The sequence below is a fragment of the Heteronotia binoei genome, chromosome 1 (genome assembly GCF_032191835.1).
Source record: "Heteronotia binoei isolate CCM8104 ecotype False Entrance Well chromosome 1, APGP_CSIRO_Hbin_v1, whole genome shotgun sequence".
NCBI classification, from domain to species: domain Eukaryota; kingdom Metazoa; phylum Chordata; class Lepidosauria; order Squamata; family Gekkonidae; genus Heteronotia; species Heteronotia binoei.
The window spans coordinates 150,542,117-150,556,495 of NC_083223.1; the positions used below are offsets into that span (position 1 = coordinate 150,542,117).

At 41.8% G+C, this 14,379-nt stretch overlaps 1 protein-coding gene and 1 long non-coding RNA gene across 3 annotated transcripts in view; both read left to right on the plus strand.

Moving 5' to 3' along the window:
- SMOC2 (SPARC related modular calcium binding 2) overlaps positions 1-5,755 on the plus strand; it is a 257,957-nt gene extending 252,202 nt beyond the window's left edge. For both annotated transcript variants that reach the window (XM_060242496.1, XM_060242504.1), the window contains exons 11-13: positions 819-1,093; positions 2,679-2,719; positions 4,863-5,755. In XM_060242496.1, coding sequence (XP_060098479.1) covers positions 819-1,093; positions 2,679-2,719; positions 4,863-4,886 — 340 coding nt within the window. In that variant the 3' untranslated portion in view covers positions 4,887-5,755. The remainder of the gene's footprint in view (positions 1-818; positions 1,094-2,678; positions 2,720-4,862) is intronic.
- A 10-nt stretch (positions 5,756-5,765) lies between these two features.
- Positions 5,766-6,515, plus strand: LOC132574221 (uncharacterized). Its single transcript, XR_009555596.1, has 2 exons — positions 5,766-6,161; positions 6,193-6,515. It is a non-coding gene; the product is annotated as an uncharacterized LOC132574221 (long non-coding RNA).
- Positions 6,516-14,379: the final 7,864 nt, after the last annotated feature.

Sequence of the window (14,379 nt, forward strand, 5' to 3'; positions counted from 1 at the left end):
TCTTAGGGTACTCCTTTCCCATCCACCCCTCTGTATAATGACTGATGGGCAGTTCAGGAACAACTGTCCATCATAACATGATGCCTCAGGCTGCCAATTACAGTCTAAAGATCAGGCCTATTTATACCAAAAACCTCCTGAGGCAGCATACAGCAGGTGAAAAAAAATGACCTTTAAAAGTCAATCATAGGGAACCCAACTCCTACTCAGCCCCAAAGCAACTAGCTAATCCCTTGTGGCTCTAGAAAAGGGTGGGTGGTCAACAGTTCACGGAGGAAATGTAGGAAGCTGCTTAATATGCTTCCCCATGTCCAAGCTCCACTCCACAGGCTGGGTAATACATGTCCAGCCAATACATGCCCTTTGTCCCATTTGATTTTCAGAAAGTGCCAGAGCAACAACATCCTTGGCCTTAATGACCATTAATAAATTAGTGTCCTAAGCTTACAGCATGTGATTTCAGATGCCAGCAAATCTGAAGCTTTTCCACTTCTAATTTGAACATTCTTCAAGTATGAAAATCAGCTGTATTGCTTTACAATATCTGTGTGGTCACTTTTTAGTTTTAATGCTGATTTAGGAACAGTTGGACATGCAAGTATAGGTTAGGTATTGAATGCCACAATCATCTTTTCCCCAAAAATCTCATGTATAACTTGGTCCTGTGATGTGACTGGTAGAAAGCACCTTATCACTCACCTGCCAAGTCCCTGATATTGATTGAATGATCACCTTAAAATTAAGAATTGCCCAGTCAAGAGAAATAATGCAAAAAAAGACAGTTTTTATGCTTGGTTAATGATGAATATCTTTTACAGGCTTTCAGAACCAGACCCAAATCACACTTTGGAGGAGAGAGTGGTCCACTGGTACTTTAAACAACTGGATAAAAATGCTAGTGGTGACATCGGCAAAAAAGAAATCAAGCCATTTAAAAGGTTTCTGAGGAAAAAATCCAAGCCCAAGAAATGCGTGAAAAAGTTTGTGGAATACTGTGATGTGAATAATGATAAATCCTTGACAGTTGCAGAATTAATGGGTTGCCTGGGTGTAACAAAAGAAGACAATAAAGCAGACACAAAGAAACGCCATAGTAAGAGGATTTCCCACTAGCTCTTTTATCAGTACACTTATTTATTGAGTTTTAATGAGCATGCTGGTATTCTTTCATCTAGATTTTCATAACAAGATGTTTAAATTTGGGGCTGATATTACCAAGGCCAGCAAACTATAAACCTAAACTGCTTAGGTTTAGAACTAGATTTTGGAAAGAAAGTGGTAAACTCATTTGAGCAAGTTTCTGGTGGGGAGAAAATCGCAGTCAATGTTCCCTCTAAGCTAAGTTAGTGTGAGCTATCTCACAGATTTTGAGCCTCCATCTCACACAGTTTTGTCTTAACTCAGGAAGGATGACCCCAGAGCACACTAATTTATGCAGTAGCTCACAACTTTAATGCCAGTAGCTCACAAAGTAGAATTTTTGCTCACAAGACTCTGCCGCTTAGAGGGAACATTGTTCACAGTGGTATTCAGCCTACATTAGTCTCTTCTGACACTGAAATATATGAATGCATTCCAAAAGTTATAAAATATGTAAACTGTATATGGACTGGGACAGATATGGATTTAAAAAAAAAAACAAAAAAACCTGCAACAACAGGATTACCAATTTCACTTCAACTTGGAACCTACGGATGCAATCATAAGAACATTTTTTCTGTAAGTAAGCTACATTGAATAAAATTAGACTTACTTCCAAGTAGACCTGCTTAGGATTGCTCCCTAAATGACCAACAGTGTACCTAAGCAGAGTTACACCCTATATGGTGCTGCATAGAAATAATTTGTTCTGTCAAATAACATGGCATCTATTTTTTTTTTGTGCAGCTCCATTAGAAGGTTGGAAGGGTTAAAAGGGACAGAATTTGTTTCACTTTCCATAGTGAATTATTATTACTACTATTATTGTTGTTGTTCAAGTTGTAAGTATGAATTGGCGCAGAACCACTACCAACTACAGGTTCAAGGGGAAAGAAGCATAGTTCCTGTATGAAAATAGCAGGAAAGTTTTATTTATTGTTGCATTGTGGTTTAATTGTACTTTTGTGTATTTGCTATGTAAACTGCTTTGATTCCCAAGTGTGTGAGAAAAGTAGGGCAACATGTTTAAAACAAGCAAATAAACATTTAGCCTGCAATTCCTCCAAAGAGCAGTGTGTATTGAGTCCTGAATCTTGACCTGTTCAATTTTATTCTGACAGTATTGTTGGGAGGTAGATTACACTGAGAGGGTAGCCCAGTGGCATCCAGTAAACTTTGAGGTAAGACAGGAGTTAGACTCAGGTGTCCCTCAGCCAGCAGTGTAATCATCGTTATGCCATGCCACTTTTTATGTAGTCCTTAAAACTGGACTCCCCCATGCCCAACGTTATATATGATGGGATTAAACCAAGATTTAAATGAATATCTTTGCTGTTCTCTCAGTTCAGTCTTAACTGTAAGCTCTCTAGAAATAAAGGACAAGTGGAACTTTTCTATGAGTTGTGCATGTGCATTGAACTGGTAGTAGGTGGAGATTTTTTTACTGCAAAACAGTAAACCAATTACCAAATGGCTGTGGTTATTCAGTGCTCTACCATCAAATAACATATGCCATCTATCTTTTTTTTTTTGTCCAGCTCCAAAAAGCAATGCTGAAAGTACTCCTTCCAGTAGACAGGTAAGGGCAGGAAAGAAATATTTCTATTTGTTTGGTTTTTCCCAGTTGTCACCGACTCTCTTGGCTGTGATGGTAAAAGTTTCCATAAGTTAATCAAATGGTTTTTTTTTCAAAATTTCTGCCAAAAATAACTTTTGGGGACTTGCTTTTTTAATTAAAAGGGTGGGGGGGGGGACTGTGATCACAGAATTCCAGGTTTTGAATGGGGAAGCAGATTCCATGCTATTCTATGTATATATGTGAAATATTCAGAGGCCTACCCTGAGAGGAGTATAGGATTTTTATTCTTATGAATCAGTTATTTAGGCATATAGGATTTTTATTCTTATAAATTAGCATTTCACTTCAGGTTGAACATAGCTGCCTTTAGTGTGGCTATTTCACACACCTTTATATTGCTTTGTTAGTTGGTTGTTCCAACTCCAGTAATCTAGAGGAAATCAGATGACTTTCCAACATTTTTTCACTGCAAAGTAGCTTTTTGCTGTCACCTTGAGGTAGAAAATCACCTAGACCTTAATCTTGTGAATAGTTCCCATGGTTTATTGCATGTCCAGTGCATGACTCACTGAACAAATTTCAAACAACTCTGTACAACAGTGTTTAATAATCTAACCATATAAAAACAGCTTTCCTTTACTGAAATATGTATGATTTTAGACACTTTCCAAGGCCTACAGTTAATTAATATGGGTTAGCGCTCCTTGGTAGTAGCTCACAGTTCAGAAAATATTCTTGTTTCTCCATAGCTGCAGAAAACACTTACAAGTAACTTGGATTCCTCCCTGCACATTACTCACACTTTAAAGAGGGCAGCCTGAAAACAATTATACTGGTAAAATTCAAAACCATCCTGGTTAGTTTAATTATATAATAGCTATTACTGCCCCCACGTGCCTTCCACAGCACTCAAAGCACAGCACATACCTTTCACCCTTCTTTCCTCCTATTGCTTTCCTGTAATCTGATAACACCATGTAACATATATGAAGAGCCCTATCATTTCTGGTTTTGTTATACCTTTTTATTTCTTTAAAATATTTTTTGCTGACTCAGTCTCAATTATTTTAAAAGCTGGTGCTGTGAAATGATAGCCTTGAAATGGCTCTAGTTGTACAGACCATCTGTTGGCAGTTAACTACTCTAGCAGTGCTATAAAGGCTCCTCGCAGATGCCAAAGGTGGCTTTCATCACAAGAGCTTGTGCTTGAAAGGAAGCCATTGGAAATGAATATGCCTTGCAAGGAGCAGTTTAAAAGGAACCACCCACCTAAAAGAGAACAATCAAATCTATTTCCAGGGGGGAAACGGCCAAGAGAGGTGATAATAAGTGACCTAGTGTTTGCCATTTTCCCAGGATCTGGTCTACACATTATGCAGAATGAGATGGTAGACTAAGGTGATAGAAGTCTGGAGCATAACACTTTCAGGCTGCAGGTGGAAAGTCATTTTTTAATACTCATATAAGAAGCTCCCTGCATTCAATCAATTAGGGTATCAGGGACAATTGTACTTAAACCCCCCTCCCCCCAGTCTCTGACCTGCTAAACTACAATTCTGTCTACAGGGAGGGTTTTTACATGGAAAGTATTCAAATGTGCAATATTCCAAGCATATCCTCAACGAACACAATCCCTGAAGACTGTACCATTTACTTTTTTAACAATGCAGATAAATTCTAAGTGCAGGTCCTTTTTTGGGTGGAGGCAGAATTAAACCACCCCTTGATTTTGTACAGTTTTGGATTTTTATGCAAACTGCACTGTCTGCAAGGGCTGCAGAAAAGTGCTTTGTTTCTTGCTTTGTGGGCATAAGTATCTGCAGATGGATCTATGTTGACTATTATACATTTTGATGATACAACAGGATAGGAACATTTCCTCTGAATCATAGATTCAGGATTATGAGAATGTTCTGAGTGGGTAGCCAAGTACTAGTAATATATGATAGTGGGTAGAAACATTGCTTATCAGTTAGTTGCATATTGTGACATTATGGAGATAGTAGACTCTAAGGAGAAACTGATCTTTTGTTAGCCTTTTCAGTCTTCTAAGCTGATTGTCATATATTACCTATCGTTGTAATATTAATACATTACCACTAATGTGCATATGTGATATTATTTTTCAAATTTTCTTTGACAGCAAACCTCAAAGAAGCAAGGCTAAGCCGTATAGAAAATAAATCTCTCAGATTTATGAGAGACACCCTCAGCAAAAGGCAATAAGATCAACTGTAGTATTTGCACTTTGTACTTTAAATGTAAATTCACTATGTAGAAATGAGATATTTAAACAAACATTTTTAAAAATCTGTGAAAATGTAGTAATAGCTTGTTTTAAACAATTATCACATACAATGTATGTGCCTTTTATTGTTGTCTGAAATATTTACGTGTTGGAGGTGTACAAGTTTGCATTTAATCTTTTGTAATTAATAACATGCTGTCAGGTGTTAGAAACTACCCTGGTAATATTTTCCTTTCAGTAGTTTGGCTTGTTTTTCTGCATAACAATTAGTAATTTTAATGAAGTTACGCTGAATACCTGCTTGATTTGAAGTCTGCTGTAATTCACAATGTTATTTAGTGTTTGAGGCTGCATGTTTCTTACTCCAACAGAAGGTTGTAAATTGATGTTTGACTCCCAGTGCACCTTTTATAAGCACACAGCCTTTCTCTGTCAGTAATTGAGGTGTTTTTAAAAACACTGTGCTACTTTCTGAAGATCACAATTATACATCAAGATTGCAACCACTAATGAATAAAAGAATCCTGTCTTTCTGCATTTAGGTTCCTGTAGACTTTTTCCTGACCATTTTTAAAGGGCCTCCAAGTATACAATACATGCTTAATTATTTTATTTTGCATTCTTTTTGCCTTTCTATTGTCTCAGTCAGCCAACAGACTGACAGGAAAGCTTGCAGCTGATTGCCTTTCTCAAAAAGATTTTACAAAGACTGAGAACAGACATAATAAAGAAATCAGAAAGCATAATTGCTCAATATTGTAAATCTAATTTTGAAGAACAAAAGAGGGTAAATCTTCTGCTTGGCTGGACAGTGATACAAACTGATGGTGCCCCCAGGATCTACAAAAAGGTAACACTATCACCTAAACAAATTATGAACAGTTATGGTAAAGAGGTGCAATCAGCATAAGCTCTCCCCTTAAGGCATCCTTCTTGCCATCTGGGAGATGTTCTTACAAGTTTTCATACCTTTCCTGTCGTTCAGTGGTAGGCTTTTCCCCACCCCTTCCTGGAGTGCCTTAGGGAGCAAGAGCTTACAGATGTGAACTTCATAGCAACAAGAACAAAACACAGTAAAGAACTCAAGCTTGAGTGGACAGCAATAAATTATAAAGAGCCATCAATTCAGTGGGTAGATGGACTACCAGCCTCAGAAAAATGTGAAATGGACAGTTGGGAGTGTTCCCATGAGTGGTGATGGGACTCTTCAGCTTACTGAAGTAAGACACACAGAATAGTGTGTAGCATAGCTGGTTATAATTACATTCTGATGGTTTGGAAGCTCTTAATTGCAAATAGAAATGCTGCAATTTTATATCTTCTTCTCTATATAGTTGCATGATGAAATAATGCTGGGAAGACTTTGTACAAACTGAACCAGAATTTCATAAGACAGGTTTGAGAAGTAAGTGCAAGGGAAAGCAAAATATAAATGTATTTCATCTTTGTAAAAACACCCTTTTTTACTCTGAATGTATTTGATATCTTGTAATGATATTAAACTTTGAATTTAATTTTAGATTAAAATTTAGTATGCTATGAAATGTAGTTTGGTTTTTTTTCCACCCTATGGCACATTAACAGCCGCAAATATTTGAAAGGGGTCTTTGAGAACAATAACATTGCATGTATTTAATTTCATCATGTCCAAGAGCAACTGCATCAGCATCAAGTGAAAGGGAAAAGACATAAACTGAAGGAATCACATTGTGCAGCCAGCTGAGAAGTTAATTATCTAATAAGCTAGCTTTAATTAAGAATCCTTGAACTCACATCCTAATAGAGCTCAGTGTGTGATAGATGGCAGCCATTCTACACAGCTAATCTGTCACTTGACAATCAAGTAACTTGAAGGGCAGTCAAAGTAATGATGTGTGGCTTTGTGAATCATCTCTTCACATCACTCAAACAAGACATGTTAGACCATATGTTGATTAGCCCTTCATGATCCCATGTGGATTAAATAGCCACTAGCAAACTGCAGTGAAGCACTTCCATTAAGGGTTTCCAGGCATCTAATCATCTGGACGTACCATGAAAATGCATGAGTGGTATGACTGTGTCCTTTTTAAAAACCTTACTATGGTGTGTGCTTCAGCGCCCCCACAGATCACAGCTAGGAGCATGTGTGCACTTGTCTGCTTCTGTGCACTCAGCATGGGGCTTAGGAAAACCCCCAACCCAGCTGGAGGTCTGTGGTTGTGGTGCATTAGCAATGTGATTGACCATCCACAGGCCCACAGCATATGATGCCAGCTTCTGTTTGATTGACAGAAACTGCCCCAAACTCCAGTGGCTTATTTAAAGCTGAGATACTGCCGTGGCAACCTGGCTGTCTAACCACACCCAATATGGGGAACACCTAGTAGAAAGAAAATTTCTCCAAAATTACTTTGGCAGAAATCATGCTCCCTGCTTTTGTGGGGTGAAATCATTCTCTGTTTGTTTGTTTGTTTATGTGTTTGTTTAGTTACAAGATTTTTTAAAAAAAAAATTGTGCAGCCAAATTTTATGCTACATGGTTTTAAAAAATTAGAGCAAATGGCACCAACAGAGTGGGGAGCATGATGCTGCTGCCAGAATATGAAAAAGGCAATCCTTTGTTTCAAAGGAAAGCTTAGTGCAAGTTGCAAAACTCTTTCTTGACAAAAGATAATTCAGCTGTATGCCTGAAATAGATATATTAGAGCAGGGATGTCGAACTCATTTGTTATGAGGGCCGGATCTGACATAAATGAGACCTTGTCAGGTTGGGCCATGTATGTACCTATTTAAGATTAGGTATTAAAACTAAAGATTTTTTATTTTTTTTAAAAAACCTTAAAATAAAACATGCTTAAAACATTAGCATGTTGGTCTTAAAGGCGCTTTCTTTGTATTCCCCCCATGGAATGCAGGGAACGGGGCAAAAGAAGCTCCGGTTCTTTCCCTTCCTCCCCAGGGTACCAGGAGGGGAAGGAGCCTCAACCAATGGAGAAAATCAAGGTTTTGCTCCTGTGCAATTGAGCAAGCCTTGCAAAGCGAGCTGTGATGCAGAAGGAAGCTAGAGAGAGGGAGAAGGAAACAGATGACAGACAGTTGCTTGGGGGCCTTATAGGAGCCCTTCGGGGGCCTGATTCGGCCCCTAGGCCGCATGTTTGACACCCCTGTATTAGAGGATTTTCAGTTTTAAAGAAGATATATTAGAGGATTGTGTAACTAGTTTTCTTGTATCAGTAACCGGTTTTTAAAATATCCCTTGGATGTGGAGAGTGAATGGTTTATTGCTTTAGATATTCTGGGGTTTTTTTTAAGGCAGGCAAATTGATGTAATTAGAGAATAATTACTTTGACATTAAATACAAACCAGTTAACTTTATTGATGCCTGAAACATTAGATGATTACAGTCAATGACTGGTGCAAGCAGTGCCTACTGTCCCAGCTCCTTTATTGCAGTTCTGTTAACCAAAAGCACATGTGGAAAGCATTCAAACAAACAGAAAAGCGTATTCTGCTGCTTCTGTCAAAAACCTCTTCTGCTGTAGATTAAATTGTCGGGGGAGTGGAAGTTACTTCTGAAGCCCAGCCAACAAGTGCTGGCTGAGTGAGATGCAGAATGTAAAAGCCACATGAGCTGCTCTCAGCCCTGGCATCTGTACTGGTCCATCATCTCAAAGATGCTTAGGGCTGACCCAAAGTCTTCTGATGCTGTAGGCCAGGGCTGTGCCAGAATTCTCAAGAGGGAAATGAAGAAGAAACACATGGGTGCCACTCATGAACTTTTAAACATTTTTTGAGAATTTACAAAAATATTTACAAAATTTACAAAAATATTACAACCCAAATAGTGACAATGATAAGTTTTGCAAAAATATGTTTGAATCAAGCTTCCTTTGTTTGCAATGATTTTCCTTTGAGGTTAGCACTTCATATAATCTCATTGCTTATTTGTTTTCAGATTTAAAGGATTAGTATTTCCAAACATTCGGCATTTGTGCAGTTGGTAGTATTCAGCCTACAGCTGGTCACAGAGCTGCTGTTGCTGCATGCTCATAATTGACTAGCGTGCTTGGATGAAGAATGGCCCAGGGTCATCATGGACACTTTGTGCATCATTTAATATCAGACACATTTTAAGCGTATGTAATACTTTTGTGCCTTTGCAGATAGCAACATTCATCAGTGAGTAGCATTTTTCATGTTGGTGCATGCTCAAAACTTGATAGATCGAACTACAGTGGCCAGATGTCAGTGGAAGAATGTGCAAACATCTGTTATCCATTTTAGAGTACTCAGTTAACATAATCATGCTCTAATTTGGCTGTAAGTCAGGCAAAGTAGGTAAGGCTACAATATGAGAGAAACAAGCCACATAGCTTTCCTCTTATTACTCCAACAGGATTAAGACCACAGAATGGAAACTCTTTTGAAACTTGTTTTCTATCAAGCAATGGCCTTGGACTTACCTGTGGCTGCACTGGGGCTGGGAATGAGCTGAGGGAAGGCCTCTTGTTACCTCTAAGATGGCGCTGAGGAGCCTGGTGGGTGGGCTTCTGCAGCAGGTTTGGGTTAGCCAATCAGCTCCTCTGGGTGCCAGCCTGGTGGGAAGGGGGAGCGCCAGATTAGGGGTTTGCAAAAAAAAAAAAAATCGGAATTAATCAGATTTGGAAATATACAGGGACAAAATATTCGGAATACTGTATATTTCCGAATACTTGGTACCGGTATTTCCCAATATACGGCCCCATTATAGCCGCCCTGAGCCTGCCTCGGCGGGGAGAGCGGGGTATAAATAAATTATTATTATTATTATTATTATTATTATTACCCTATGGGCCATTGAAATCAATGGCAGAATAGGATATATTTGAAGCCACCTGGAGGGAAGGGGATTTGAGGGAAAGCCTCCAAATTTGCAAGGGATCTGCAGGGGACACTCCGCTACTAACCTCCCAAGTTCCAAAAACTTTGGGCCAGGGGGTCCCATTCCAGGGACACCCAAAGAGAGTGCCCCTATCCCACCATTATACCCTATGGGCCATTGAAATCAATGGCAACGTAGGGCATAATCAGAGGCTACTGGGGGGCAGGGGGTTTGAGGGAGAGCCCCCAAAACTTCAGGGAACCTACAGGGGATTCTCCCCTACAAAACCCCACAAGTCCCAAAAAGATTGGGCCAGGGGGTCCTTGTTTTTGGGCTCCCCAAAAGGCCCATTGCCACCAATGCTGGAAAAGCCCAATTAGCCACTTCCTCCACTATGATTGCTGTGGGGAAAGAGGCTGTGGCCAGAGGAGGGGTTTGAGGGAGAGGCCCCAAAACTGCAGGGCAGCTTCAGTGGACCCCCCCACATGCAACCCCCCTGGCCCAAAAAGACTGCACCCATCTGTGGGCACCCCAAAAGGAACACTGTTCCCAACGGTGAGAAAAAAACCAATTAGAGCCACTTCCCCCACTGTAATTATTGTGGGAAAAGTAGCTCTGGGGAGCAGGGGTTTTTGAGGAGAGCCCCCCAAACTGCTGTGCAGCTTCAGGGCACTGTTCCACACAAAACCCACAAGGCCAAAAATAATTGGACCAGGGGGTCCAATTCCTGGGGCACCCAAAGCCAAACCTAACTTCACACCAGAAAATCTCTATAGGACCCAAATGCACTACATCCATCTATCTACTCTATGAACCCTGCTGGCCTGGAACCAATATAAACCCAGTTGCCAACATTACTGCCACTCAAAACACAATCTGCAGAGCAGACCTGGCTGCAGCAAACCCAGATGCCAGCTCTCCAGCCCTGCCTCAAACAACACGGGGAGAGCTGGCCAAGCACAACGGGCATGCTGGTTCTGGGTCTCTCACCCAGATGCCAGCTTCCCTGCAACAGAACGCGCAATCTACAGATGCCAGCTCTCCAGCCCTAGGAACTTTGTACCAGGGCACCAGGTACTCGAGCAACCCTAGCACCCTAGGATTCTCAACCACTGAAAATGGAAACCCATTGGCAACCGACCTGGCAAGGTTCCAGGAGATCACCCTCCTGCCGTACCTGATTCCCCCTCTTGGCACACAGGTGCCGCCCCCACCAAACATATCAGGCAGAGATGGCTGGCATTCCTACCCTGTTATGGAACTCTCCTGGAGAGATCTGGAGGTAGTCACGGTGGTACGGACCTCCCCAGCATCAGCCTGCTTCTCCCCCTTAAAAAGCACCGCCTGGTGGTGCTTCTGCAGGTGGTTCTGCATCCCCCCCAGAGTCAGGTGGGCAGGGTCCTGCCCACGACTGATCCGGGCCCTGCACATAGCGTGGATCCTCCATAAGTCAGTAATGCTTCCAGACTTCAGAGGTGTATGGATGCCCGAGCTGACTAACAGCTTGGGTGTCCAGAGCCGCCACCTGTGATGTGCTCGGGGCAGACACATCATATCTTGGGATGGCAGGAGGTGCTGGCCACCGAGGGGAAGTGGGCAGAGATGGAGGCACCTCGTGTGTCTCCATTTCTTCCCCCTCCACCCCATGCGGCTTCCCCTCCTGACCATCCCCTGAAATACTGCTGGTGCCCGAAGGAACCGAAGAAGGGGGCTGGTCCTCCTCAATCAGCTTCTCCTCCATCTCCTGCACGACACTCTGCACCCTCCTTGGGGTGATCATTTTGGACAGAAAACTGTCCCCAAAGCTCATCTCCAAGGAGGGCTGCTCTTGCTGCCCCTCCTCCGGCTGCTGAGGCTGAGCGACATCAGCTGGAAGAGAGACTGCCCAAGCAGTAGACCCCGAAGCGCCCCAGCAGCAGCTTCGATGAAGGGCCCAAGGTGGGACTTCTTCATCACACTCTGGGCAGAGGTTGGAGTGCTGGAAGGCAGCTGTGGAGTGGCCCTACGCACAGCTGTGGGGGGAACCTGGGTCTTCCTCCTCCCCTCCACCCCTCTAGTTTTCTCCTTGGCCTTGCCCCTAGGGCCCCTCTTTTGCTGCATGTCACTCATGTCACCCTTGGCCAGTCTCACACAGCCTGAACTGAGAGTGGGGTTTTTTACAAACCTAACTCACTGCACTGTACCCTGAACCAACAGGTGCCCTGACTTCTTTTAAAAAACCCTCCCACCAAAGCTTGTTTGTTTGTTTTTTGGTTCCTAACCTTTTCTTCTTTGGGTTGGGGTAGTAGTAGTCTGGCAAAGTTTAAGAGACTAGGTGATCCTGCCTCTACCTGGCTACAGTTTTTAAAAGGCTACCTTGAGATGAAGGCAATCCTTGTTATATCCTCCTAGTTAAACTTCTCCTAACTAGATCCTGGGACAAACCGGATTTCCTTGCAAACTAGAAATCAGGTGTTCCCTATAACTAGAGAGAAGCTGTGGTTTACCCTATGGAAATCTAGGGATGCACCATCTTTCAGTGGCTGAAAGCAAGATGCACTGCAACCCTAGACTCTTTAAAAGGGAGCCTGATGTGGCCTAGTAGTCACGCTGCCTTTTATGAGAAACCTAAAATCTTTTTAAATTGCCCCTATCTGGTCTAGTTGAATTTTGAAAGAAGATAGAGCCCTAAACTAGATTATTTTTTTTTAAATTTCAAAAAATACAATCCCTAAAAACACTCTTATTAGTGGGGCAGCCTATTTAGTGGCCCTAGCCAAACCGAAAGCACCCTCAGACTCCAAAAACAACTATAAAAACATGAAAGTGACCATCCCCCTCACACCAACGAGAGGTAATTTGAAAAAAAACCAAAACGTGACAGAAAGAAACTTAACTTTTAACCCCCCCCCCCATCTTCCAAAACCAGAACCAGGAAAAGGGACAACAGGACAGGATGCAAAACCAACAACAGATCCAAACAAATCACTGAGAAGAGGCCAAGAAATTCAACTGTTAAAAAAGTGACCAAACAGCCCCCCCCCACAAGAACCAGAAGAGAAAAGGAACAACAGTAGCACAACACAGCACCAACAAATCAAACACAGAATCCTTTTAAAACAGTGAAAAACTTGACTTTTAACAATACAGGAACTTTACCAACCCCGCCCCCCCAAAAATCCTTCACCCTAACCCCAAGAAATCCAAGCCACCCAAATCACCCAAAAGTAAAAGGACACTGCACTTTTAAAAGTCCTCTCATTAAAGTAAGATATAGGCAAATTGGCAACCCCTCACCCCCAGCAGAACCCCCTAATCCTAACTCCAAATAAGCTACCCAGTACCCACCCACCCAAATCTGGATAAGTAAAGGGACTCTGAGTCTTTAAAAGTCCTTTTACTTTTATCCTAACTAAAATAAAAACAAAAACTCCAAGACTGTCTTACCTTAAATGTCTTCTCTTCTCCAAGCAGGTCAGGCAAGGCTGAGAGAGAGCAGCAGCAGCTGAGGCCAAGGGCCAGCGCAGCACAGTCTCTCTCACACACCAACACACCAACATAGCAGCAAAGGAATGGAGTCCAGTCAGGCAGACTCCTTAAAAAGTTTCTCTGACCCTACACAGAGCAGTTTCAAAAAATACCACTGTTTTGTGATTGGCCAGAGAACAGTGTTTACTTGGATACCCAAGTAAACAAAAGAACAACAATATTGCTGATGGCTGGGGGCTTATTCGGAGGCTTATTCGGATCGCCTGAACCGAATGCAAACCCCTACTCCAGATAGACCTGGAGACTGTAAACATAACTCTGGTCTGCCTCTTCCCTGTTTGGCTAGGCTGCTGCAGGTTAGGCAGATGGGGGAGGAACAGGATCACTGAAGGAAAGCAATGTGAGAATACACTCGTGTAAAATATTTTGTGATACAATTTAGAACAATGTTCAGTGCCCAATAAAAGGTGAACTTCTTTGAGTGAATAATGTTAAAAACCACTGCTTTTGTGCATACATAATGATTTTAAACCTCCCTGGAATCTTCCTTCTTTTCATAATGTGTAATAGAAATGAAAATAAATAAGAAAGATATATTTTGGAATTAGGTGAATAAAAAGAGCTGATTTTTATACATCACTTCTCTCCCCTAAGGAGTCTCAAAACAGCTTACAATCACCTTCCCTTTCTCTCCCCACAACAGGCAGCCTGTGGGGTAGGTGGGGCTGAGAGACTTCTGAGAGAACTGTGATTGGCCCAAGGTCACCCAGCAGGCTTCATGTGGAGAAGTGGGGAATCAAATCCAGTTTTCTAGATTAGAGCTCACCGCTCTTAACCGTTACACCATTCTTAACAATTATTAGGGGTGAGCATTTGGCTCTATCCCAGCTGGAAAAATAGCCAGAAATCTATATTTTTTGGCTATTCTTTCAGCTGGATATGGGTGGTGGTGGTGTATTTTTGGCTGTCAAGCATAGCCAATTCTGGGTAACCCCCCCCCCCTTTGGGATTATTCCAGAAAACAGGATAGCCACAGTTAAAAGGCATATAAAGACAGTATGCTCCCATCAAATGCCATTCAGGGTGAAGATGCAGCTTCA